Source organism: Symphalangus syndactylus, chromosome 8 (genome assembly GCF_028878055.3).
Source record: "Symphalangus syndactylus isolate Jambi chromosome 8, NHGRI_mSymSyn1-v2.1_pri, whole genome shotgun sequence".
Classification (NCBI taxonomy): domain Eukaryota; kingdom Metazoa; phylum Chordata; class Mammalia; order Primates; family Hylobatidae; genus Symphalangus; species Symphalangus syndactylus.
Window position 1 is genome coordinate 142,799,905 of NC_072430.2, and position 26,215 is coordinate 142,826,119.

The 26,215-nt window shown below is 51.7% G+C and overlaps 1 protein-coding gene and 1 long non-coding RNA gene across 5 annotated transcripts in view; one reads left to right on the forward strand and one right to left on the reverse strand.

The window, feature by feature from the left end:
- Positions 1-658: 658 nt before the first annotated feature.
- Positions 659-26,215, reverse strand: part of PER2 (period circadian regulator 2) — a 45,647-nt gene continuing 20,090 nt past the window's right edge. For 3 of the 4 annotated variants that reach the window (XM_055291126.2, XM_055291125.2, XM_055291124.2), the window contains exons 7-23: positions 25,472-25,523; positions 24,580-24,722; positions 22,040-22,118; positions 19,468-19,574; positions 18,707-18,860; positions 18,246-18,354; positions 17,342-17,467; positions 16,476-16,560; positions 15,007-15,154; positions 14,786-14,910; positions 13,467-13,631; positions 12,197-12,451; positions 9,468-10,240; positions 8,200-8,362; positions 7,152-7,344; positions 5,654-5,804; positions 659-3,116 (exon numbers count right to left, since the gene is read on the reverse strand). In XM_055291126.2, coding sequence (XP_055147101.1) covers positions 2,901-3,116; positions 5,654-5,804; positions 7,152-7,344; positions 8,200-8,362; positions 9,468-10,240; positions 12,197-12,451; positions 13,467-13,631; positions 14,786-14,910; positions 15,007-15,154; positions 16,476-16,560; positions 17,342-17,467; positions 18,246-18,354; positions 18,707-18,860; positions 19,468-19,574; positions 22,040-22,118; positions 24,580-24,722; positions 25,472-25,523 — 3,044 coding nt within the window. In that variant the 3' untranslated portion in view covers positions 659-2,900. The remainder of the gene's footprint in view (positions 3,117-5,653; positions 5,805-7,151; positions 7,345-8,199; positions 8,363-9,467; positions 10,241-12,196; positions 12,452-13,466; positions 13,632-14,785; positions 14,911-15,006; positions 15,155-16,475; positions 16,561-17,341; positions 17,468-18,245; positions 18,355-18,706; positions 18,861-19,467; positions 19,575-22,039; positions 22,119-24,579; positions 24,723-25,471; positions 25,524-26,215) is intronic. The other variant, XM_063645811.1, reaches the window with a different exon arrangement.
- Positions 6,871-7,257, forward strand: LOC129488644 (uncharacterized). Its single transcript, XR_008659701.2, has 2 exons — positions 6,871-7,004; positions 7,125-7,257. It is a non-coding gene; the product is annotated as an uncharacterized lncRNA (long non-coding RNA).

The following is a 26,215-nucleotide window of genomic DNA, read 5'->3' on the forward strand; positions in this document are numbered from 1 at the left end:
GAGGCTGGGCATTGGGTTCAGGATCCATTCAGCTCTCTGCTCCCACCCCCAGGGTCATGGTTTGAAGAGTGGGAGGGATGGGGAGCAACTCTTCAGGCTTCCACAGTTTTGGCCTCACAAGGCTTCATTCATCACTGTGAAAGAAGGGCTGGGGTCAGGGGACTATGCTGCCCTGCCCGTATCATTCGCAATGGAGACATGTGACCTTTCTGGTGGAGCTTCCTGACCGCCCCACCTTTAGCCCTACCTAGCCCCATGACCAGAAGACAGGCAGCCAGCCTGGAAAGGCCAGGTAACCCAGGGCAGGGATGCAGGGAAGACAGAGGCACGTGGAGGCAGAGCTGGGGGCACTCTGGGGCTGAGCCAGACAGCTGCACCCCTCCAGTTGAAAGTGAAAAGACTGGAGCATGACACGATTAGGTGTGCATTACACAGAGTTCACTCCTGCAGCCTGCAGGAGGGTGTGTGTGTGACATGCACAGGAAGGAAGGGAACCAGCAAGAAGCAAACGCTATAAGGGAGCTGACCACCAGGAGGCCTTTGGGATGTAAGATTCTTTAATGCAGAATTCCTGGAGTTCTTTTAAAAAAAAATTTAAAAAATAATCTCTGATCTCTACTCAGGTTTTCCTTTGTGCTATGTGAAAAATACATACAAGTAAAAATAAAAATATACTTGCTTTATTTACCAATTTTCTAAAAGGCAAACAGGTCATAAAAAGACACAAGCAGTCAAACAGATCTATTGCACTGGGTAAAGAAAGTTTGGTTTGCACACAAACAAACCACTTGTCCGGCAAGGCTCAACAAATCATCACACAAACTCTGAGAGCTTATTTACATATCTCTTTAGGAATATATTAAAAAGAAGGCTCAGTTTAAAATAGAGAAAAAGTGTTTAACACCTGTGTAAGCACACACACTAACGAAAACATGACTTGATGCTTGGCATCATGTAAACAAATTCACAAGATGATCCTGTTAAGTCAACTGCTTGGCACACGCTGAAGCTACAGTTAACAATCAATGAGCGTATATTAAATAATAAAATAATGCTGATGGTAAACATTCATAACAGCAGAGTAAGATTTTGGCAGTTTTGTGTTTCGGTAACATAACTGTAACCTTAGATTAACATCTATCCCTTCATGATCTGACTTTAGAGGCAAGGAGTTTGTAACATCTAATTGCCCTAAGAATGCAGACTGCTACCTTATCATAGGCATAGGCAGGTGATGTTACTTGGTAAATTAACAAAAAATTAAAGTGTTCTTGTATTTATGAAAAATAGGTTTAATAGTCAGGCATAAGATGGTTTTACGATGAAAACCTAGTGGATTACCAAGATATTTCACCTCCATCAAAAAACAGAAAACCCTGGTCCCAGTCGGGCGTGGTGGCTCACGCCTGTAATCCCAGCACTTTGGGAGGCCGAGGTGGGTGGATCACTTGAGGTCAGGAGTTCGAGACCAGCCTGGCCAACATGGTGAAACCCTGTCTCTACTAAAAATACAAAAAATTAGCTGGGTGTGGTGGCAGTCGCCTGTAGTCCCAGCTGCTCAGGAGGCTGAGGCAGGAGAATCGCTTGAACCTGGGAGGCAGACGTTGCAGTGAGCCAAGATGGCGCCACTGCACTCCAGCCTGGGCAAAAAGAGAGAAACTCCATCTAAAAAAAAAAAAAAAGAAAACCCTCGTCCCTTTTAAGCCTCATAGTCTTGGTCCAATTTTAAGTCAACTGTTCTTCAGTGATAACTCTGAATTCCCACCAGGGACCAATATTAAATTTTCTGAACCATCTTTGGAACATACAATGCAACATGAGGTTTTGTAAAAAGCTAGGCAGACTGGCCTGACTTTTCCCCAAGTGTCCAAATGACCTAAAAGTGCTGGGGACACTGGTAGAGGCCTGAAGCTGCTCCGAGAGAGGTCGGGCTCATGAAAAGAATGAGGGCTGGGCACCCAACCCAGGGTGCAGTGGGAGAGGTGAGCTCACTGCACCCCTGAAAATACAGATGCAGTCGCAAGCTGTGGGACTGAGTGGCAGTGGCTGCCCTCAGCCAGGAGATGCGATGTGGGCTTGGCTGGGTGGAAGCAGATGTCTGGGTGGCTCCAACGGAAGAAGACCAAACAGGATGGGGTCTCACATGTGTTGGTCACAGCCTGGTTTGCAGAGGGAAGTCACCATAAAGAGATGACTGATGACATATTTTAATCTCCATATTGGCCATCATGGTCTGAAAAGGAGACAAGAATGATGCAGAAATATACAGAGCGTCTGCGTGTGCATTCATCCGATGGAGCTGGCCACACAAACCACTAGGCTTCTTTAGTCCAGAGCAAACAAACAAAAGCTATGTCAGACTGAAATACTGACCACACCAGAAGCCAAAGCTGTTGGTTTGCCAAACAATGCTTCACACCATTTGATGTGAAACGTTTTGAAATAAAACTAGGAGAGGCCATCTCCATTAGTTATGTATAAAAAAAAACTCTACCTTGACTAAATGATAATTAAGATAAAAAGCAGTCCCCAAGAGAGGACAAAATTTGATCTGATCCAAACACCCTGGGAAAGCTCTGGAAGCCAGAGTCCCCAGCTGGTGCAGCAGACAGAGGTCTCGTCACAGTCACAGGACTTCTGGGAGCACTGAGGCAACTTCCCTGACACTAAGAGGCGTTTAGTCTTTCTCAAGTTAAATAACAACTAAAATCTCTTCCCCATCCCACAGAACTCCACATATATATTTTATATATAAAAACATATTTCTTTCCAAACCCTCCCCACTCGCCACAGTTTTAAGTCACCCCTTCAGAAAACTATGTTTTTTTTTTTTTTTCTAAAACAAAAAAAGCAACATGAGCATATGTGTCCATTTCAGTGGAAACAGCCATGAAGATCTTTCATCTCTTCCAAGCACCACCTGGTGTACCTCGCTGGCTGCTGGGCTGAGGTGGGGCAGGGGTTAGTAACGTTTGCTCTTCGATCCTGTGATTCAAGGGGGATCCATTTTCGTCTTCTTTGGTGTCCGACACTTCGCTGAGTCCCAGAGAAGGAGTATCTTCTTCATATGGTATGCAAATATTACCTTTTTCCTTGTTTTCACAGTAAACACATTCCTTAAAAGAAAAAAAAAGAGAGATCAGTAACAAACTTGAGAACTGAGTTGTTACGAAAGTCATTCGAACTGGTGGGGCGCGGTGGCTCACGCCTGTAACCCCAGCACTTTGGGAGGCCAAGGCAGGCAGATCATGACATCAGGAGATCGAGACCTTCCTGGCTAACACAGTGAAACCCTGTCTCTACTAATAATACAAAAAATTAGCTGGGCGTGGTGGTGGGTGCCTGTAGTCCCAGCTACTCGGGAGGCTGAGGCAGGAGAATCACTTGAACCCTGGAGGCGGAGCTTGCAGTGAGCAGAGACACGCCACTGCACTCCAGCCTGGGCGACAGAGTCATTCAAACTGAGTAAGGTGCAGGTGACCAGGTGTCAGCCAGGAGGCAGCTGGCAGCAAAGGCCAAAATCCCTGTCCCAGGAGCTGGCACTCTAGTAGCAGAGAGGGACAATAAGGAGGGCTCCAGAGGCATAGGGTATATGGAGGACATCTGTGATTTTCAACTGGACATTCACAGCAGGCCACAGAAAAGGTGACGCAATGGTTTTGAAACGCATCCACACTCTTTGCCACTCCTCCCTCAAAAGGTGGGGCCTAATTCCTTTCTCCTTAAACCTTGGCTGGACTTAGGCATTTGCCTCTAACAAAGAGTACCCGACTTCTGATTCTAGGTCCTAAAAGGCACCTTGGCTTCCTCTTTTCCTCTCTGGGGAAGTCACCTGCCACACTGTGAGGACATCCAGGCAGCCCTATGGAGAGGTCCCCAGGGCAAGGAGCTGAGGCCTCTGCCAAGAGCCAGCAGTGTGAGAGAGGCCTGCAAGTGAGGCTCCTGGAAGCTGGTCCTCCAGCTGGCAGGTGACAGAAGCCCCCACCAGTATCTCACCATCAACATCAGGAACGACCCTGAACTAGAAGTACCCAGCTAAGCCGCTCTCAAATTCCTGACCCAGAGAGACCGTGCAAGGTAATACATGTTTACTGTTGAAATCACTAAGTGTTGGGGCCATCTGCCGTGCAGCAATAGATTACTAATGCAGCAGCGGGTGGAAAACAGACCTAAGGCAGCCAGGGTGAGCCACGGGTCTATCTGAGGAAAAAGGATTCCAAGCAAAGGGCTGGGCACATGTGAAGACCCTGTGGCAGGGGCCTGCCAGGGTAGTCTGGGAAACAGCTAAGGGGCCAGTGTAGCTGGAGAGGAGGGAAGGAGAGCAGAAATGGGAGATGAGGTAGAAGATGTGGACAGGCGGTCAGATGTGTATGGCTTTGCAACCACTTATTCTGATTGAGGTGGCACAGCGCTGGCAGGGATCTGAACTGTGAGGGACAGAATCTGACTGGAGGTGACACAGGGAGCAGTGAGTGCAGCTTCGAGGCCACTCTGACATCCAGGGCTCATGCCATGGAAGCATCCTCATGACTTGGACCTGTGTGGTGATGCTGGACGCACTAAGTGATGGGCTTCTATCTTCAAGGTTGAACCCAGACAATTTGCCAACCCACTGGCTGGGGCCTGAGAAGTAGAGCCCGGGATGCCTCCAGGGCTTGCAGGATGCAGGCGGGGAAAAGAGGTGCAGACACTGAGCCCGAGGGTGGGGAGAAGAGGAAGAGCCTGTGGGGAGGCCAAGAGCTCAGAGGGACGGCCTTGAAGAGCACAGGGCCTGGAGACCAAGCGTAGCAACAGCTCCCTGGAGAGAGCCGCTCACTGCTGCCAATGGTCCCTGGGATGAGGACTGAGAAGTGACACTGTGTTCGGCTGCTGGAGAACTTGAGACCTTGACGAGCGCAGCTTCCATGGTGTGTGGGAGGGAGGGGTCAGCAGAGAGCAGGAGAGAGGGAGTGGAGTGCCCACAGGCCGCTGGAAGGACACCTGCCTGGAGAGCACACCAGCAGGAACTTGTTTTTCCCACCATTATTTAATGTTCTCCATGGACACTGAGGATTTGTGACAGGAGAGGTTTTTTTTGTAAAATAGAAAACAGAATTGAAAGAAAGGAAAAACAGATTTCAGCAAGTGACTGAGATTAGATTTTTCAACCTTTTTGGAAACAACGTTGAAAAGCCACTGGAAGAAAGTTCTTTGAAGTAGATACAGTGTTGTGCCTTTAAAAAAATAAACCTTTAATTTTAGAATTTTTCTTTTTTTTTTTTTTTTGAAACGGAGTCTCTCTCTGTCGCCCAGGCTGGAGTGCAGTGGCACGATCTCGGCTCACTGCAAGCTCTGCCTCCCGGGTACATGCCATTCTCCTGCCTCAGCCTCCGGAGTAGCTGGGACTACAGACACCCGCCACCACGCTCGGCTAATTTTTTGTAGTTTTAGTAGAGACGGGGTTTCACCGTGTTAGCCAGGATGGTCTCGATCTCCTGACCTCGTGATCCACCCGCTTCGGCCTCCCAAAGTGCTGGGATTACAGGCTTGAGCCACCACGCTCAGCCTAATTTTAGAAGTTTTAAATTGACAGAAAAGTTGCAAAGATAGTACAGAGAATCCCCATCACAGAGCCTTTCAGGACCATATCAGAAATCGAGCCCCGCGAGCTTACTGCCACGTCGATGGCTGCGGGTAGGCTGCCCGTCTGCATCCATTGGTGGACCTCGCGCAGCTCCTGCTTCTGACTGTCCGTGAACCTGGGCTGGAGTTTCTGCAGGAGCTTCAGCTTCTCTCTGTCCTCCTTCAAAACCGCGTCTAAATTTCTTCGCAAGATATTTAGAAATTGGTAAGCTTTCAAATGTCTTAAGGGTTTCTGTTTTTATTCTTTCAGAATAAATAATGTAGTTTTAGATGATTTTGTTTAATGCAAATTTCCTTTTCTTTAAAAAAATTTCCATTTAAGGTAACTTAATCTCCCTAGTACAGAACCCGTAGTTTTTCTATGAAAATGATGATTCTGGTCAAGATTTAATTTTACTGTATCTTGCAATAGGCCTGAGAGCTGGGTATCTGCAGGTGTAACCTTGTCCCCTGGGGCTCGGGTCCACACAGGAATGGTTCATCCGGGAGATTCTTGCCAGCAGGATGGCATTCCCCTGCCACTGGCCAGTGCTGGGCTGGACTACAGCTGCCCTGGAGATGGAGCCCCCATATCCACTAGCTGACCAGAGGACTTAGGGGTTTGATATGGTTTGGCTCTGTCTCCCCACCCAAGTCTCATCTGGAACTGTAATACCCACATGTTGAGGGAGGGACCTGGTGAGGGGTGACTGGATCATGGGGGCGGTTCCCCCACCCTGTCCTGGTGATAGTGAGTTGTAACGCGATCTCATGGGTTTATAAGTATTTGGCAGTTCCTCCTTCGCTTGTGCTCTTTTCCTGCCGCCTTGTGAAGAAGGTGCTTGCTTCTCCTCCCTTCCACCATGACTGTAAGTTTCCTGAGGATTCCCTGGCCCTGCAGGACTGTGAGTTAACCGAAACTCTTTTCCTTTATAAATTACCCAATCTCAGGTATTTCTTTACAGCAGTGTGGAAACAGACTTACACAGGGTTCATTTTTCCTTCCTTTCTTTCCTCCCAGCTTCCCATGCCAAGCGGGTGCTCCTCCGCAGGGGAAGGGACCACATGCAGTTCCCTATGGCAGCCTGATGTGGACACAGAGCCCTCGGGTCACTGCAGAGCAGCCCGCTCCCTGGGCTGGTCACCTACTCTGACACTTGGTTCCTTCAACTCTAAGTCAGACAGCCAGACACACCCCATTTACCTCACAGGGTTATAGGGCAACAAAGCAAGACATGCTGGCACCAATGCTTTGTAAAAGTTGAGCGTGGCACAGTGAAGGAGGCACCAGGGGCCTGTCTTCCTCGAAGGCTGTAGGGTGTGAATCCACATGGCCTCGGCTTACCCTGGCCACACTGCAGGGCCAGGGTCATCCTGTACTAGCCTGGCAGAATTGTCCAGAGGTAAGCCTGCTTCTCTGCTGCACTCAACTAGATCTAAGTCTTTCGGAGGGACGTCCCGCCCCATCTGAATGACCTTGACCTTGTTGTTTCTGGCAACTCCTGAACCCCATCCCTCCCCAGGTGCCTAGGAAAACACTGGGTGGTTACCGGGAAGGCAGCTGGTATGTCATCATGACACTGCTGTCCGCATCTGCCATCAGCAGCCAGATGGGATCCTGCAGGACGCACTTAATGAAACGCTCACTTTCTTCCATACCAGTGTTCATTTTTGCTTTGTGATTATTCTCTGAGGAGTCAATGCTTCCAAAATATTTGCTGGTATGACTTGTGTCACTACTGCCTTTAAAAACAAAAAACGTGGTGCGTCAAAACCTTGCCATATGAAATTAAACCTTGCATAATGTGCTTCCTCAAAGTCAGAATGATTTGAGAGAGCCCAGCGCCTTCTTAGCTATTGGCTATCTGTGCCGGTGCATGTTCCCCTTCTCTTCCCACTTCTTGAATGCTCTGGGTAATTAGGAAACAGGATCTCTGCTAGTGCCACGCAGGCGATTCTTTCCTGTGAAGCCGTGAGCAGCTCAGGTAGAGCTGCGTGTTAGAAGCCTTGACCACCTCTCCCAAGCTCTCACCATCTCCACTCATGCGGACCACAGGGCACTGCAGTTTCCCACAAGGGGAGGCAGCTGGCCTGGAGCGCTCCCTAGCCAGCCTCACCTGTGCAGCAGGCCTGCGAAGGGAGGAGAGGTGAAAGCTCATTCCAGAGAAGTAGGGGAGCTTCAATTTTGTGGAGAGTGTGTGCATTTCTGGTGACTGAGATTCCAAATCACATGTGAAAGATCCCAGCGGGTAGAGGCTTGCAGGTGCTCCACACCCTCAGTTCACCAAGTGGAACTAATGCAAGAAGGCAAACCACTATCTGGGGAGTCAGAGGGCTGGTCCCACAAGGAACCAGGGTGTGAGGCCTGTAGGCACCGAAATCAGAAGCAAACAGGGAGGATGTGGAATTCTGACTAGCTAGGGCCGGCCATGCTGAACAGGGAGAGTGTGTCTGTGTGGGTGTGTGCATGGGCTCTGACAGCTGCTTGGGGAGTGCCGGTGATCCCTGTTCTGAGCACAGAGGCCGGCCTGTGGTTCTGGGGCAGTGCATCCTGCGGGAACCTCCCAAGTGCCTAACACCCCGCCAGGGCCAACATACCTGCCCCACGCAGGGAGGCGTCGCAGCCCAGTGAGCCAGAGCCCAGAGACTCCGAAGCAGCAGAGCCCGAGGCCGAGCAGAGGTCCTCATTCAGCAGGAGGTCTAGGAGGCCGCTTGATGTGGAAAGGGCATCACTGTTCTGCGTGTCTGAGGGTTCATCACGCTTTAGGGAGAGGAAGCAGACACTGCTGTTCAGGGGCTCAGTCAGGACACAGCACATGCAGCGGGGTGGGGGGCATGAGTGGGGTGAGGGTGGAGGGGCGCTGTGGAGCGGCTGCGAGGTTCACGGCCAGGGAGGGCCTAACGAGCAGACCACGCATCACCACCAGGCTTACGATGCAAATTCCACTGATGCTCTATGGATACCGTCTAGTTACATTTAATTTTGGAAGAGTCACATGGAAGACGGCAATACCTGGGCTCCAGGGGGGAAAGCCTCAGGCTGCTCCTTGGCCACAGCCCCCTCCTCGCATGCAGCAGACATGGATGGAGAAAATGCCTCTCACAGCACCCCCTGTGGGGGCTGCCTTGGGAGTGAGGGCGGGGCCTGGCCTGGGGAGCATCCCTGACTCTCCTCTCCTTGGAAACCCAGACTGTAGGCCCAGGACTCCAGAAGCAGGAGCCCAGAGGTGGCGGGAGGACTGGGAGAAGCTCCATAGATCTACATGCTTGCACTTCCTCACCCGGGAGCCCTAGGTCCCCCGGCCAAGGCAGGGAATCGCCTGAGGCCTACGGACTGCACTGCTGCTGGCGTTCCCACACACTTGAGCTCGTTCAGAAACACAAGTGTTTAACTGCAAATACAACTACCATTTCATTAACTGGTTAAGAATCCCACACAGTGTCCCTATGCCTGCAGAGGATGGAAACTGAGGTCACGCTGGTTTTAGGGCTGTGTCCCCCTCCTTCTCCGCCTTCACCGGGGCCACCTGAGCCAGGTTCTGGCGTCACACCCTGAGGAGCCCTAGCTCTGGTATTTAACCTGACTGTGCTTTATCTTTGAAGAGTCATTTAAACATTCGAAGCCCATAAATCCTGTCAAGTCACATGCTGCTTTCTGGAGTCTGTACCACAATCTCTCCTCCTTCATTCAGATTCCACGACAATAAAAGGCTTCGAATCATCTACTCTGATAGGATGGCAATCTACAGGGTTTGGTGGAAACCTCAATCCTATAACCCCCATGTCTGAACTGAGCATGTGTGGCCGGCCTGCCAGGTGTGCTGTTTGCTGCCTGCTTTGGGGAAAGAGCATCAGAAAATCCTTACGGTCAGAGGTGCCTTCGGCTGCTGGTCCCGAGAAGTGCCAGGTTTGCAGTCCGCCCCCACAGCTGCTGTCTCTGTGGTCCCAGTGCCACCCTCAGGGGCTTCCTCCAGCTGCAGCAGGTTGAGCTGCAGGGGCGAGCTGCTGCGGGACTGGAAGAGAGGCGGGGAGGCCCTACCCATGGCCGATGGCGGGGTGGCCCGGGTGGCCGGACAAGCACATGGCTGTCTGGGGATCAAGGTCCGGCTGGGGAACTCAGGCTGCGAGGCAGAGGCCATCTCGGATGTGAGTGTGGGGTGGCTCGGAAACTGAGGCTGGCTGGGGAAGAAGGCCTGGGGCAGGTTTGGGGTCCCCGAGGGGAAGGAATAACTGGGTAGCATGAATGCCATGACAGGGGCTAAAGGGGCAGGGAAAGGTGGGGGCTGGACTGCAAACTGGTGCTGGAGGTCCGCGGGCACAGCAGGCACTGTGAAGCTGGCGTGGGGAGGTGCAGGGGGTGCCGCCACAGTCCCTGGCGCTGGAAACACGGGCAGCGAATAAGCTGCTGGCACTGGAGTGGGAAAGGGCACGGCCGGGCAGCTGGACTGGGACGTGTCCGAGGGTGACCAGGCTGTGGCATTCAAGCCCACCAGCGGGGGCCGGGCAGACACGGGCCCCCCAGATCCAGTGCTCTCAGATGAGTCTCGAGGTTTGATCCGCTTGGACTTCAATTTTCTGTTCTTTCCTGTTTTTTTCCAAGGTGAATCTATTCCGGAAGTATTTCTTAGTCCAGGGGCAGCTAATGCAGAAAAACAAATACCTGCAGTTAAAATTTTAACTCCAAATTTGAAGACACCTCTTCATTCAACAGTCCTGGGTTTCCAAATACTGGCCCATGGCCTGCCTGGTCCACCAAGTGGTTTTCCCTGATCCTCAGTGAAGGGAGAAAAATCAGGGCAAAACATCAGGTTTTTCCATAAAACTAAATTGAATCAACTTAAAGGACAAGCTCTTAATTGCAGGATCACATTCCTTATTTTCTTCTGGTATTAAATGTCCTTTCTTTTATGAAATGCTAATATGATAAGTGGTAATAGAAAGTTCTATTTGTTAAACAGAAAAAAAGCTGTCACGTCTCTGCTGTTCCCCAGTATTTGGGGGAAAAATTGGTTTGTGAAATCTGAACGGTAGAGCCACTGACCTCCTCTATTTTTCAATTTATAAGCACTGTCACTACTGTTCCTTAAAGAGGGAAGTTTCCTCTTTCACCTGTCAAACAGCCTGAGCAAGATCAGAGGGGAGCATTGCCTTGCAACCAAATTCTTCCTCTGCAATGACGAGTGCTGTTGAGTAAGGCTTTCTTCAGGAAGATGGAGGGACTCAACTGGTGAAGGAGGGACTCTGGGTATGTCCCCATGGCCTCCCTGGGGAGTGGGGGGGGCGGGATCCAGGGAACTTTGGTTTTCCTCTCACATTACGCAGAGTGACTTGGGGCTCTTGCAGCAGGTGTCTGGGACATCTCCTGTCAGCTGTGCCAAGGCGGTCCCATGCCTTTGGGATGTGCTGAAGGGAAATGGGCTAGTCCAAGGCAAACTCCTATGTAAATGGAGGTTTTGCAATTCAGCCTCTCTATCTGGTGTTCTTTTCACAAGAAATCTGTCCCCTGGTGGGAACAGTGGCTAAAGCACTGGGTTCCTGGGTTATCATGTCTGGGTCTGGCAGGGCTGCCCTAGACAGCTCTGTAGTCTGTGCACTGCATAAGGCTACAGAGTTGTCTAGGGCGCAAGCAAGAGCGGGAACTCTGCACTAGGCTGGTCCCATGGGGTGGGTCTGCTCAGGGCCATGGAGTGCACCTTTTTCTAATTTCTACAGAGGTTCTCTATGGGCTAGCAGTAACTCTTGAATCTGGGGAAGAAGAAGAGAAAGGAAAGAGTGGAGAAGACATAATCCTCAAGGAAGCTGTGAGCTTAATTTCTTACACATTTCCCTTGGTGCATCTGCCCAGAGACCCGGGGGAGCTGGGTCCTTGTGGTGAGTGGCTTCCTGGGCTCACTGGCTCTGAGCCCTGTGCCAGCGTCCCAGGGGGAAGGGAAGAGGCAGCATCTCTAACAAGTGTCTGGGAGTATGGGAAGGAACTGGGGGATCAGGAGCCAGACTCCTGAGCCAGGAAAGGGATGAAGAAGCTCATCTATTTTACTTCATCCCTTGACCTTCAACCCCCCGAGTGGCACCTGGCCTTCAGAGCAGCTTCCCACACCATGACCATGGACTCTGCCTGACTTTGGAGTCCAAAGCCCAGCCCTGAGGCTGGCCCAGTCAGGAGGGTGCATCTCCTGGGGAGAAGGGCACCAGGAATGGTACACCCCTCCTTCCTCATGTGCCCAGCACCACATGCCCACTATCTTGAGGTTGAATTAGCTGATTCTCTGGAGGTCCCGTCCAGGTGGGGCCCCTGCCCACATGGTTACTCAGGCAAGAAATGTGGGCATAGCAGCACTGCCCTGCCATGGTTCTGCCCTCCCCGGGCACTAGACTGGGACTATTCCCCAGGGAATGCAAGCTGACATCCTGAGAGCACTCCCCCGATGGGAAGTTCTACAGAAACAGATGGCGTTGCCAGGAAAGTTCCAACAGCTGTCTCACATGTTAATGCTTCTGAAACTGGACACATTTCACATTTTGAAACCAGCACTGGACTCAGTACCAACAGGAATGAAGTTTTTTAAAACCCACTTTTAATTTGGGTATCACTTACTTCGTTCACTTGGCTGCCCCTTGGATCTTTCTTGTAAGTAGTAATGGCAGTGGGACTGGAAAATGCTGAGTTTTCTTATTTCTTTGAACTTCTGCAGGAAGCTCTGCTCCTCCTTCTGTGTGTGTGCAGCGAGTACCTCCTTGGTGAGGCCCAGCTTCGTGAAGGGCTCCTTCTCTTGGCTGAGACCACAGGCCAGGCCAGGGCCCGCCAGGCAGTCCAGGGATTCTGGCCCACTCGCAGCATCTTCCACCATCTCTGTAACACAAGAACCCAGGGCTCTGGTCCACACGTGCCCTGTTTATTATTTTAAGGCCACACTATATTCAGGAACAAGACAAATCATTCACATATAAAGTGATTTCATGATGCCTGTGGCATGAGGATGAAACTACAATGTTTTCATTTAGCTTTCTGAGAAAGTTCATGGCAACAGGCAGGAAGCAGGGCAGGCCAGCCCTGACAGCCAGGTGCTCAGCAACCTGGGCCTGAACAAACAGAAACGTGGCGAACCCTGGGCTTCAGCTCTGCTGCTGAAGATATCCCTGGGCTGTCCTTAGCTTTCAGAACATCAGAAACTTGGGTCAACGTGCTGAGTCCTTCCGGGTTTGGGACCAGGCATGGTAACAGATGGGACCCTATGGGCCCATGGGGCAGACAGGACAGGGGACAGGCAGGGCCACTGACCATCCTGAAAGGGAGGGCTTGGGGACTGGATCTTGGACATACACTTTTTCCTCATCATCTCCCTCTTCTTAGTAAAGAACAAATTCAGGATTCATTTTAATCATAATATTCTAAAGAATAAGAACACTCAGCCACCAATGTGTTCGTTGTAAATCTATTTACCACCTGTACTGGCTCCTGTCCACAAACAGGGTGGGCTAACGGTCGCACCTTCTGCTGGGCAGAGGAAAGAACCCCAGGCCCGCCCAGGGAAGAGGGAGGTGGGGCCTCGCTCCCAGTGCTCTCTCTGCACCAATTAAAGGGGATAAGATCTTGCACCACAATCGACCCTCCTGCGTTGATGCCAGAACAGACAACTGCCACTGGGGGGCACCACAAGGCAGCAGGGACCTGGACAGGTTGCTGCCTGGGCCCTGGCTGGTCGCACTCCACCCTGCATTTTACGTAACTGGATTTCCTGAAACGCCCCCCCATCGGGCTATGGTGGGGTTCTTCTGCACTTAGAAAAAGAAATTAAGATGGCAAACTTCTTGTTTTCATGTTTAAAAATCAGACTGCTCTCCGATCCAAGAGCCCATGGTCGCACCTAACTCCGGCTGCGGCTTCTTGTCTCCCACATGGACGATGGTGCTGCTGTAGCTGCACTGGCTGGTGAGCGACGCCACACTCTCTGCCTTGCCCGGCAGTGCCAGCGACGTCAGGTGTGTGCCTACTCCCGTGCGGCTGTTCACCCTGGAGGGCGGCTCTGCCTCTTCATGAGAGGAAGGGGGGAACAAACATTAGCGTGTCATTACAATGCACTGTGCAGATGAGAAACCGACACCGGAGTGCCCATACAGCTTCCACACCAGGGTGCACACAACCCATCCCATCCCATCCCACAGACGCTCTGGCCCGGGCATGGGATGATTTGTCCCCAATGTTTATTCATGGGAGAATAGTGGAAAAGAGAAAGTTCTGAAATGGGAGCAGTTACACACTTAAATCCCGAGTCCTCTGCGGGGAGGCGCAGCAGCTTGGCAGCTGCAGGGAACGCTTGGTGAGGGGCTCTTGCCTGCAGCCAGGCAGCCTTTCTGCAGGCCTGTGGGGAGGGGCTTTTCCAACAGTCAGGAGCCAACCATAATCTGGGATACCCTGTTTCTCTCTTTTTTCTTTTCTGAGATGGAGTCTCGCTCTGTCACCCAGGCTGGAGTGCAGTGATGCAATCTTGGCTCACTGCAACCTCCGCCTGCCAGGTTCAAGCGATTCTCCTGCCTCAGCCTCCCAAGTAGCTAGGATTACAGGCATGCGCCATGAGGCCCGGCTAATTTTTGTATTTTTAGTAGAGATGTGGTTTCACCACGTTGGCCAGGCTGGTCTTGAACTCCTGACCTCAAGTGATCCACCCACCTCGGCCTCCCAAACTGCTGGGATTACAGGCGTGAGCCACCACGCCCGGCTGGGGTACCATTTCTAATCCTGGTGGTGAACACCAGCAACACTGATGGCATTGTGTTAAGCAGCCTGGGATTTAATGTGATTTATGGGGCATGTTAACATTCAGGCACAAGGGCCCCTCTGAGACGCACTGGAAAGAAGGCCTGCCCTAGACTGACAACTTGAGACCAGTGTGGCTGCATGAGGGGGTCAGCAGACGGCCCTGCAGTGTGGCTGCATGAGGGGGGTCAGGGGACGGCCCCAGGCCTCCAGCAGACCCACTGGGTTCCTGTTCTCAAAGCCAAGGCTCTGACAGAACCATCTTTGCCTCTAGCTCCTAAGAAGGGTGCTGACTTCTGAACTACTTTCATCATTTGAAAAACAGCCTACACCCTTACACTGTGTCCACAGAAGCCATGGGGACATCTGAGTCTACTCCAGAGGATGTACATTATTTCACACGTACATGGCTCTAAACAGATTAGATACCTCCGGCATGTGGCCCTGGGCTGACTGTGGCCTTCCGCTTATCACTGGACCTTAGCGCTGGGACGTTTGCTGGGAACTCGCACTTCCTCTTCAGGGTGGCAGCCTCGTTGCAGCTCTCCAAGTACCTGTGTGAAGGGCATGAACCACTGGTGAGGCCACACAACATGAGAGGCGGGAAGGTGCGTGAGATGGTGGAGACTCGGCTGGAAATGCCGGTGTACCTGATGACGCTGTCCAAGCAGCTGATCTGCTGGTAGGAGCAGGTGGGCTGGTCCTTGCAGGCCAACTCCTCGGGGAAGCTGACCCCCAGGCTGTCCTTTTCCATGGCAGGGGCAGCTTTCATCTCAGCTGGGGGATTAGTTTGCATTTCTGAAGGAATGGCAAAATTGTTCTTTCATTCATTTTTCTCCCAAAGAAAACACCGTGTATTTAGAAAGCATTTTCGTTCTACCTGAAGACAGGGCTGGGGACTCAGAACCTGCTTCATGGGTATGGAAGCCTGGGGACAGCCTGGCATCTGGCAGCCCTGTGGGCACAAGCACCACAGTGCCATCCACAGAGAGACCTGGGAGGGAGCCGCTGCCCAGCCTGGTGTCTGCTTCTCTCTGGGGTCTAGGCTGTGCCCAGGGGTCAGGGACTCAGCAGTGGGAGACAGCAGTTCTCACTTAACTCTTAAACTTTCAGGGCCAATGAGAACCCATGTACTTTATGCTTCTCCTGGGCCAGGCCAGTGTTTTCAAGGTGATCCCTGCTAGTAACAATTATGATGGCAACTGCCTCCTCACTGTGCTGCAGATTCGACTCTTGCCCCAATGACGTTCATCACATGCCTGTCCCCCAGGGGCCCTTGAGCACAGAGCTGTGTCTAGCTCATTAGTGTGTCCCCAACACCCAGCACAGAGTCCAGCAGGCAGCATGTCCACCAACACATCCCCAAGGCCAAAAGTCCTAGCGGTGTCTGGCCAGTGCTCCCCACAGGAGGCTTCCGCCTGAGCACAGAGAATGAGCAAGGGCCCACCACGGGGAGGGGACTGGGATGCATGCATGTGTGCACACACGTGTCTGGGTGCATGCTGTGAGAAATACATGCAGGACAGAGGAGCAGCATGAATCTGAACCCACGCATGACAGCGTGAAGCTGCCTGGGAAGTGTGGCGCTGTGGTAGGAAAGGGCTGCTGCAGTGGGGGTGGGTCGGCAGCCCCTGAGTGGCACTCTCCACTTCAGACAGGTTTGGTTTGAGTGTAAGTGGATGCTGGGCAAACCGTCGGCAGTTGTGTGTGTGTGTGTGAGTGAAGGGTTTGCAAGTGTAAACACACAGCCATACAGCCACTCTGTACAGCAAGAACGAGCGGCCCAGGCCGTGGCTCCCAGGCACACCCAGAGGGCAGGCCAGGGTGCAGGAAGGCACACCTGGCCACAGCTCCCCAGGCCTGCACACCTAGCCACACCCCGCCAGGCCTGCGGAGCGTCAGGTGCCTAGTGTGGACATCAGTGCCCGCACTGGCGGAGTGCAGGACTGGGCTGCTCTCGCCTCTTGGAAGCTGCAGACTGTGCTGAATGCAGAAGGGGGTGTGGCATGGCTACAAGGTAGACTCCCTGCCAGCCAGAGTCAGCATTCAACCCAGATTCCCTCTTCTCATGTGGCCATTCTCTAGTTTCAGTAAGGAAATGCTGAATTTTTTTTTTTACCTGTAACGGATTTTTTCTTTTGTTCTCCAGATTCGTGAGAATAATGACTTCTATTTTTGGTCTTGTTACCATTTTTACAAATTTCCTTGAAGAAAAACAAAATGAACACGTTATTCATTCTAGGAGACTTCCTTCAGTCTGTCCCACAAAGTGAGAACAGAGGATGGCTGAAATAATTTCAGCAACACAGAAGGAAATTGTGAATGAGAAATTTGACAGGTGTAGAGCTAGATAAAACCTCTTTGATGATCCTAAAGAATAATAAAAAATAAAGCAAAATGGCACATTACATTTTCTTTTCTTTTCTTTTCTTTTTTTTTAAGACAGAGTCTTGCTCTGTCACCCAGGCTGGAGTGCAGTGACGCAATCTTGTCTCCCCACAACCTCTGCCTCCCGGGTTCAAGCCATTCTCCTGCCTCAGCCTCCCCAGGAGCTGGGATTACAGGAGCACTATGCCTGGCTAATTTTTGTATTTTTAGTAGAGACGGGGTTTCACCATGTTGCTCAGGCTGTTCTTGAACTCCTGACCTTAGGTGATCCGCCTGCCTCGGCCTCCCAAAGTGCTGGGATTACAGGCGTGAATCACCGCACCCAGCCCACATTTTCTTCTTTCTATCCTAGTTAAATCTTCACTTTTGCTTGTCTGTTTTAAATAATTTTCAACCAACACTTAGCTATGGTTTCTAGCTCTTTCAACTCTTAAGAGATTAAAAAGTCCCAAGTGAACAAAGTTTAGGAAGGAAGCAGAAACAGCTGCGATCATGAAGCCTCTCTCCTAACTGCCAAAGGTTGTCTTGAGTGCGCTTTTTAACTCTGCAGGGACATCCACAAACTCATCTTCTCAGGGAGAATGGAAGGGGACGTACGGCTCTCCTCCGGCGTGAGTCCTCATGGCCGTTGCTGTCGCTGGAGGAGGTCTGGCTCATAAGGTGCTCATGGGACCCGTTGCTGCCCAGACTCCCGTAGCCGCTGGAGCCGCTGTGGGGGACGGGCTGGGGAGACAGCAGACAGCGCTACAGACACAGCCAGGGTTGCTGAGCTGCGCATGTGGCCCCTGCCCACACACCCTGTTTCACAGAGGGGATGGCGACCTGCCTAAGGCTACATGGCAAAGACAGAGCAGCTGAGGTTTAAACCCCAGGGTCAGCTCCAGAGGTAGACTCCCAGCCTCCAGCCGCGGTGCGCCGACCCAGACCCAGACATGCAGTCACCGAGGAGACGGCACCAAAGGAATGTGTCCAACCCGCTCATCAACGCATGGCTGCAGCCAGCCACGCCTCTATGGAGGGGTTTAAAACAAACAAGATGTGATGACAGCTTCACTCCACAGCCTCCGGGAACTGACAGGCGGACGCCTGCTCAGGCGAAGGGTTGACTGCAGTGGGCCTGATTTTTTTAGGGACCTTGAGTACAATGTCCCTTCCCGAAGTCCCACTGCTCTGGATTAGAATGAGCCCTTGCACCACTGAGAGGTCACTCTGGGACTATGCAGCCTGTGTCAGATCACGGGGTCTGCACATGTCCTTCAGCTACTCACTCAGGGCTGCAGTTCAGACAAGGTCGAATGCAAGGCTGGAGAGAGCCAAGGGTACTATGGACTGTCTTGGACTAGCACAGTCTATGCCCAAACTGTCCCCTGGGGGATGTTCAGAGAATGACAGATGAAGCTGTCTGAGTGGGTGTGCCAGGACCAGGGTTCAGAGCCCATGTCCTCCACAGGGGGCGCTCAGGCTGCTACCTGGGAGGAGGGCATGCAGGCGCCACACCCACCTGCAGCAGGAGCCGGTGGATCTGCTCCGTGAGCTCCTGAATGCTGGGGTGCAGGGCCTTCTCCTCTGTGCAGGGGTGGGCTGCAAACACGTCCTCATTCAAAGGGCCCCTGCGTGGTTTTAATTCATCTTGTTAGATGGGGCCCCACAGGGGGACCTCTCTGGCGTGACTGTATAGCCACTACATGCTGCCTGCCTGGGCGGGCCCTCTGCCTCTCCCCTGCAGCCCCCCAGGCTGCTGCCTGTCCACTCCCTACCCTGCCGAATGAGGTCCCTCCCACCTGGGGGCAGAGGACAGGTCACCCCTGCCTACCAGCCTGGGGCTCCAGATTGGTGGCAGGAGGCAAGGTTTCGGTCTTGGCCTCTCAGCCCCTCCCTATGCCATCTGTTGCTGGGAGGTGAGGACAGCCCGAGATCCCCGCCCGAGACCCCTGAGCCACCTCGGGCCCTTGGAGCACTCACACCCTGACTTTGTGTCTCCCAATGATGAAGGAGATTTTCCTGCTCCATGGGTTGATAAAGCTGGACCAGCTGGTGTCCAGCGTGATGTACTCCCCGTTCCGGGCGCGAAACCGAATGGGAGAATAGTCGAAAGGCTGCCCGCCTGACTGCAGGACTAGAAGAGCAAAAGCCAGCATTCAGGGGAAAAGGGGAGCAAACAGGATTTACAGTAGAGAGAGACAAGTCAAGATTCACTCAGGCCCGGGATCATTTGCAAACTGTAGGGATATGAACACTTCTTCAAAGCCACTGCTTTCAACCTCTCATTTTTGCTGTAGATTACCAGGAGGCTGTTTCCAGCAGGAGCTGTTTCATCCCATGTTTCACCTCTGCTAGTGTCACTTGCGTCTGTGAGGGCTGGGCTTGGTGAGGACATGCACTGTGCACTCCCCTGGCCTGGTGAGAACCTTCCTAGCCACAGATGAACTGGTCTCCCCTCCTCCCATGCGCCACTGAAGCCAACAGTAAACATGAGATGCCACGGACTCTGGCCACGGAATGAGAAACAACTGGCCACAAAGGAACTCACATGAGTTTACCCCTCTCTCTCGACTCCACTGGGCACTGCAGTGCCAGGAGTGAGGCGGCGAGGCAGGTGTCTACCACCTGGTTGTCCTTAGCTGATCTGACCCGTCAGAGCTAGACTGGTCCCAAGCAGCAGCCCCAAGGACACACGAACTTCCGCCAAACACTTCAGGATGTACCGTGAAAAGGGGACCTACTCTTTTTGTGGATGGCCAGCATCAAGGGCCTGTCACTAGGGTGGAGCTGCACGAGCACTGGGGTTTCAATCAGGTCCTGAGGTAGGTAGCCCAGGAGAGGGACCGCCCTGGAAGGCAAGCAGACACACGCTAGGATCGGCGTCCAAACAGCGGAGGAGACTGTCACTAAGAACCATCTTATTCCCTGGAAAGAGAAGATACACTCCAAACCCCACCCCCCCACCCCCAGAGATCAAAAGTTGGACTAACAGAACCAGTTAGACTTTCAATCAATAGCAAACGAAGGCTCACTGTCCAGGACGCCGAAGGAGGCTCCCTCTGCTGGGGCCTGAGTTCAGCTCTGCGTTTCACCTCCCGAAAGGTAAGTCATGATCATGCTTTTGTTTTCTTCCTTCCAGCATCTTTTTCTTTTTCGGTGTCATTCATTAGTTTGGCCACATGTGATCTGGCATGGATTTTTGCTTAACAAGTTTCACCTGGGCCTCGGAAAACCCTTTGTATGTGCTTCTTTTCCAGCCTGGTCTCATGTGACTTTGGCCTCAGCGTCCAGTTGGTTTACTGTGGCTTCTCTGGAGTCTCGGTGGCTGGCTGGGCCTCTGCCCTGTGCACTCATGCCTCCTCCCAGAGCTGTGGCTTTGCTCCGTTGCAGGACGGAGCTGAACTTCAGCAGCACCTTCCGCTTCTGTTTGCGCCCAGCGCCCTCTGCCGGCTCCACCGACCATTTCTTCTCCCGAGCTGCCTCTTAACACTTGTTGCATCCAAACCAATGTTTCCTCAAATTCTGCTGCTTGTGTGGAAGGATTTTCCCTGTGAATCTTTAGACCATGGTGCAGAACTTTCTCAAGGGCCTGGCATTATTCTTTGATTTCCTCCTTCTTGTCTGAGGCTCTCTCTTCAGGCCTCATGTTTTCCTTTGGACAGGATATACAGAATGTTCCTGGCATCTGGCATTCATCCCATCAAGGCCTTGCTGAAGGAGGAAGAGGAGGAAGGAAGAGGAGAAGAGCGGGGGAACAGGAAGGAAAAAGAAGGGGAGGAGGAAGAGGAGGGAGCAGAAAGGGAGTGGAGGATGAAAAGAAGGAGGGGAGGAGGAGGGGGAGCCCTGGCCACCTGCTCTGGCTGGCCTTGGGTTTTGTGAGCTAGGCCGCACACAAAGCTTCAACAAGGAGAGCTTGCAGGCTGTGGCCCATCATGCCAGGTGCACCTGTCTGCCAACCTCCCTGCACAGGGCTGAGCTGGACACCAAGTTGGCACGGGAGTGGGTTACAGACAGTTCTCAGATCTCTGAAGGAAGAAAAGTCTCCCGAGGCTGCTTTACATATACGGCCCCAGGCCCTGCCCTCCAAGATCCTGGTTCCGCAGGGCAGGGTGGTGTCCAGAAGCCTGCATCTGCAAACTGGCTCTGCCCCAGGCAGCCCCACGGACACACCTGAGTAACCTGGAGCTGGAAGTGACGGATCCCTTCTTACCCACAGAGCCTCCCCAGGAGGCTGTGTGGCCCTGACTCCAGGGATGAGGGCCTGTGTCCCTGGGCCAAGAGTAGAGGAGGGAGAGGCCTTGATCCTCCAGCTTCTAGGAGGTGACCTGATTCATTTTAGGAACCCAGCACACTGGTGCTTCTTGGTCCACTTCCTGTGGCATCTTGAGGTCACTTTTCCGTGACTACTGCCAGCAACCCACGCATTTTTTTCTTTCTTTTTTTTTGAGACAGGGTCTTTTGCTGTGACCTAGGCTGGAATGCAGTGGTGCAATCATAGCTCACCGTAGCCTTGAACTCCTAGGCTCAGTGATTCCCCCTGCCTCAGCCTCTGAGTAGCTGGGACTACAGGTGCACAACACCACACCCAGCTAATTTTTATTTTTATTTTGCAGAGACAGGGTCTTGCTATGTTTTGAACTCCTGGTTTCAAACAGGCTGGTTTCAAACTCCTGGCCTCGAGTGATCCTCCTATCTCAGCTTCTCAGAGTGCTAGGCTTTTAAGTGTGAGCTACTGCACCCAGCCGGCCCAAGTGTTTTCAGAGTCTTCATGCATTTGTGGAGGAGCTGGGAGAAGATGCATGGTGGGGGCAGAAGCCACTCAGAACATGGGTGCTCCCACATCTCACTGAGACCGTTTGCACCTGCTACAGCATCCTGAGGGGGAGACCCAGAGAGAGGGACCCAAGTGGGGCTCTGAGGCATGGAGAAAATCCTGTCTCCTGGAGAAGCCTCTAGCACACAGGCTGGAAGACGGACTTCTGCTGGGATCCAGCCAATGGCATCTCTGGCTTCCACCCTGACACTGGTCCCAGGCAACAGCGCCTCTGTCTGGACCATCGTCTACTCCGAATGGGTTTACGTGGGAGAATTAAGACAGGCTCAGTTAGAACAATCAACAGCTCTCCAGAAAGCCTCAATTACACCATGTGCATATATTAGGAAGTTTTCAGTGTAATCCATAATTTTGCTTGTATATAATTATATGTTTTTGTCCATTATCATGTAATTATAAAACCAAGATGCAGTCTTGGCTTTGGCTAAATAGCTTTTATATCAAAAACATGAAAAAGGGGGTGGGTCAAGACCACGTACCTTTCGTCCACATCCTGGAACAAACAATTTGGCGTATGGGTGGTTGTAAAAATTCTCTTTTCAGGAGGAATTCTAGGGGCTGAAAGAATAGAATATTGCACACATTTGTGATCCTGAGAAATGCATATTTAATGTTATATTAAAAGTACCAGAAAACACCCTGTAGATTCAGAGTAATGAGCAGCTAAAGAAAAAATTAAAACATGGACTCTGAACAACAGAGCCTGCCACACTGAGAACCTTACGCTGGTTATGGGAGCACTGGCCAGCCTTCTTAGCTTCTTTGCATGCTAGTTTTAGTCTAGTAAATCAAAACTGCCATGTTAACAAAACCACACAGACCACGTAAAGACTACTCTTAGCAAAATAAAGCTGGAGGCCATCTTTACGATTTTTTTTTTTTTTTTGAGAGGGAGTCTTGCTTCGTTGCCCCGGCCGGAGTGCAGTGGCACGATCTCGGCTCATTGCAACCTCTGCCTCCCGGGTTCAAGCGATTATCCTGCCTCAGCCTCCCCAGTAGTTGGGACTACAGGCGCGTGCCACCACGCCCGGCTAATTTTTTGTATTTTTAGTTGAGACAGGGTTTCATGGTGTTAGCCAGGATGGTCTTGATCTCCTGACCTCGTGATCCACCCACCCTGGCCACCCAAAGTGCTGGGATTACAGGCATGAGCCACTGCGCCCGGCCCCATCTTTATGATGTTTAAGATGAAACTACAGTGATCTGACACATTATTTTTAGGAAAATGAGTTACATACTTGGATTCAAATTTTTTTTTTTTTTTTTTAATGAGACAGGGTCTCACTATGTTGCCCAGGATGGTCTCAAATGCCCAGGGCTCAAGAGATCCTCCCACCTCAGCCTCCCAAAGTGCTAGACCACCAGCATGAGCCACTGCACCTGGTCTGGATTTAGATTTCTTAGCAAATGTCACTGTACTGGAGAACTTCACAGTTTAGAAACTTGACAAAGGTGGACAAAGGTGATAGAATAATTGCATAAAGTGAGTCATATATCCAAAATTTTCCTCAATTCATGGACAAAACATTCAAAATTCCAACATTTTTCATTCTTGAAGGAGACTGGTAATTTGGGGGAATAACTTGTTGAACTCTATGTACCCTCTCTAAACCTTACTATTTGGAAAAGAACATTCTGTAATACACGCAGGAACACATCAAACATTGTAGAGAAAGTCACATACTTAAAATATTTCTATCACTTTTAAGAAGGCTGTCATTTGGCTGGGTGCGGTGGCTCGCGCCTGTAATCCCACATTTTGGGAGGCCGAGACAGGTGGATTGTCTGAGCTCAGGAGTTCGAGACCAGCCTGGGCAACACAGTGAAACCCCGTCTCTACTAAAATACAAAAAAAAAACAAAAAAAAAAATTTGTTGGGTGTGGCAGCATCCACCTGTAGTCCCAGGTACTCGGGAGGCTGAAGCAGGAGAATTGCTAGAATCCGGGAGGCGGAGGTTGCAGTGAGCCGAGATAGCACCACTGCACTCCAGCCTAGGAGAAAGAGCAAGACTCCGTCTCTTAAAAAAAATTAAAAAGCTGTCATTCACCACAGAGAAGGTGGTGAGCACAGCACAGCAGACTCAGCTGGCTTCCGCGGGTTCAGCAGTTGCAGAATGCACCTGCCTTCAGAGAATCTGGAGATCATGTGACTCGCTCAGCAGCCATGGTGAGCACCTACAGTTCCGGGCCAGGGATTTCGGCCAATACAAGGACCAAGATGCCACAAAGCGGGCTCTTAAGAGGGACCACAGGAAGGACCCATCAAGGTGGCACAATGCCTTGTATCCTCGAGCTTCAAGAGAAGAGCCCAGATATTATTTTGGGGGTGGGGTAGCCAGAAGAGCTAATGGACCAAGAGGGTCATGGTGAGGTGAGCTGGATTCTGTGAGTGAGGTGGCAACAGGGGCAGAGACTGTGGTCCAGAATGCTGGGCATACAGAGGCACAGCAAACCTTGTATGGAGGCTGACTCATGTGGAGAGTCATGTCAGTGCATGTCTGTCTGGGAGGAAGGGAAATCCCAGGAAAAGTTAGGATGGGACAAGGTGGGGAGGGAGGGATGCCCAGCACTTCATTCCTTGGGGGCTGAGGAACTGTTTGGGGTTCTGGAGCAGGCAGCGACATCAGTGCCCTTCAGAGGGGCCCATTAGGCTGAGGCATGGGGCAGGGGATGAGGATGGGAAGGATGTGGGGCCCCAGACCTGTCGGGGCTGTTCCCACTTTGTGGACAAAAGGCAGAGCAGCCAGGGAAAGGGGAGAAGGGGTCACAGCACTGGTGTGGACAGGGGTGAGAGATGCTGGCACCCAGATGCCGTGATCTGCCGTGGGGAGGGCCGCATGACAAGCAGGGTGTGCTGAGTCTCCAGAAAGATGGGGACCCTGCCCGAGGTGAGGTGGAGAGGCCAAGGCTGGGGAACCGCAGCTGGGAGTCCATTGTACAGATGCTATGTGTGAACCACAGGAGTAACTGAGGGGGAGCCAGAGACAACGTCTGCCCTCGCCCTGGGCTTGGCTGTTACCTTCATAACCAGAGTGCACTCTCTCTGCCAGCAGAAGGCAGCAAAGCTGACTCTCAGCACCTTGTTGGTCCTGCACCTTGACCAGGTAGGGCGTCATGCGGAAGGGGTGGTAGCGGATCCCATTCTCGTGGCTTTTCCCGACACTGTGGAAAAGAGCCACGCTCAAAGTTTGGAACTGTGATACAGGAACAGTCCCCTGTTCTGTTTCCTCCTCACTTGGGCCCCATGCCACGCTGCAGGTGATGTGTACCTCTGCTCTGCCTGAGGAGCTGGGCCTGCCCCCCTGCCCTCTTCAGTCCCTCCCTCGGTCCCATCATACCGAAGGGCAAATCAGAGTTGACACCCCCACCAGTGGGAGTGCTCCACAGCCCTTCTCTGGAGCAGCCTGCACTCTGGGTTGGTAAAGCAGACAGAAAAGGGGTGCTGCTCCCGCCAGGGGTCCTCGGCCCTGACTCCTGAGGGTGCCAGGGTCTGGCTTAGGGTCACTCTTGACAGTGCAGCTGGATGCCCAGTCACCCTGGTTTGGACCAAGACCCTTGTCAGGAAAGCTATGGGTCTCTCCCCAGAAGAACGCACAGACAACCAAAAGATGCAGTGCTTTCGGAAACTCTGTCGACCCTGGGGTACAGGCCTTTGCAGGAGACAGAGAGAAAGTGGTCCCCTGGCCACCATTTTCCATGAGGGGCAGGTTAAATCACTCCACTGCTGGCCGCATTCTTAGCGACCTGTACACATTTAAAATGTAACTGACTGTGTTTTCTGGTAGACTTCAGAAACGGGCATGCTGAGTCCCTGCGGGCAGGGCTCACGCCCCCCAGCCTCAAGTGGAGCAGCGCTGGGGTGAAATGTTTATACGGTTTTCTAATTTAAGAAAACTGGGAACCAGGCTTACCTGACACGGCAAAAGAAAGATTTCTCCTCCATGCATTCTTGAGTAAAAGAATCTAGAAGAGAGAGCCCAAAGTCATTCAACCAAATCAACAACTAAATACAGTGTTCCTCATTTCTCACAAACAAAAGAGGAGCAGCGGAATCAAGCAAGATTCAAGGTGAAAACTGAAAATTTATGGAAGCACAAAGTAAATCCTTTAGGTGAGAAACCTTCTATTACATTTTTGACTAAAATTACATAACATTTCATGAGTGTGGTGCATTCCAAATTATGCAGTGCTAAAATTTTAGCACCAGGAGGCTTACATTTTCAAAACGGTATATGATGCTGCTGCAAACACACCAATTAATTAACAACCGAGCACACTCATGGTGCACTGCTGCAAACACACCAACTAACCTACAACTGAGCACGCTCATGGTGCACTGCTGCAAACACATGAACTAACCTACAACTGAACACATGGTGCTCTGCTGCAAACACACCAACCAACAACTGAGCACACTCACGGTGCACTGCTGCAAACACACCAACTAACCTACAACTGAGCACACTCACAGTGCACTGCTGCAAACACACCAACTAACCTACAGCTGAACACACGGGGCACTGCTGTAAACACACCAACTAACCTACAACTGAGCACACTCACGGTGCACTGCTGCAAACACACCAACTAACTTACAACTAAGCACACTCACGGATGTCCAGAACATTGACAAAGAAAGCTGTGGAGGCCACGGC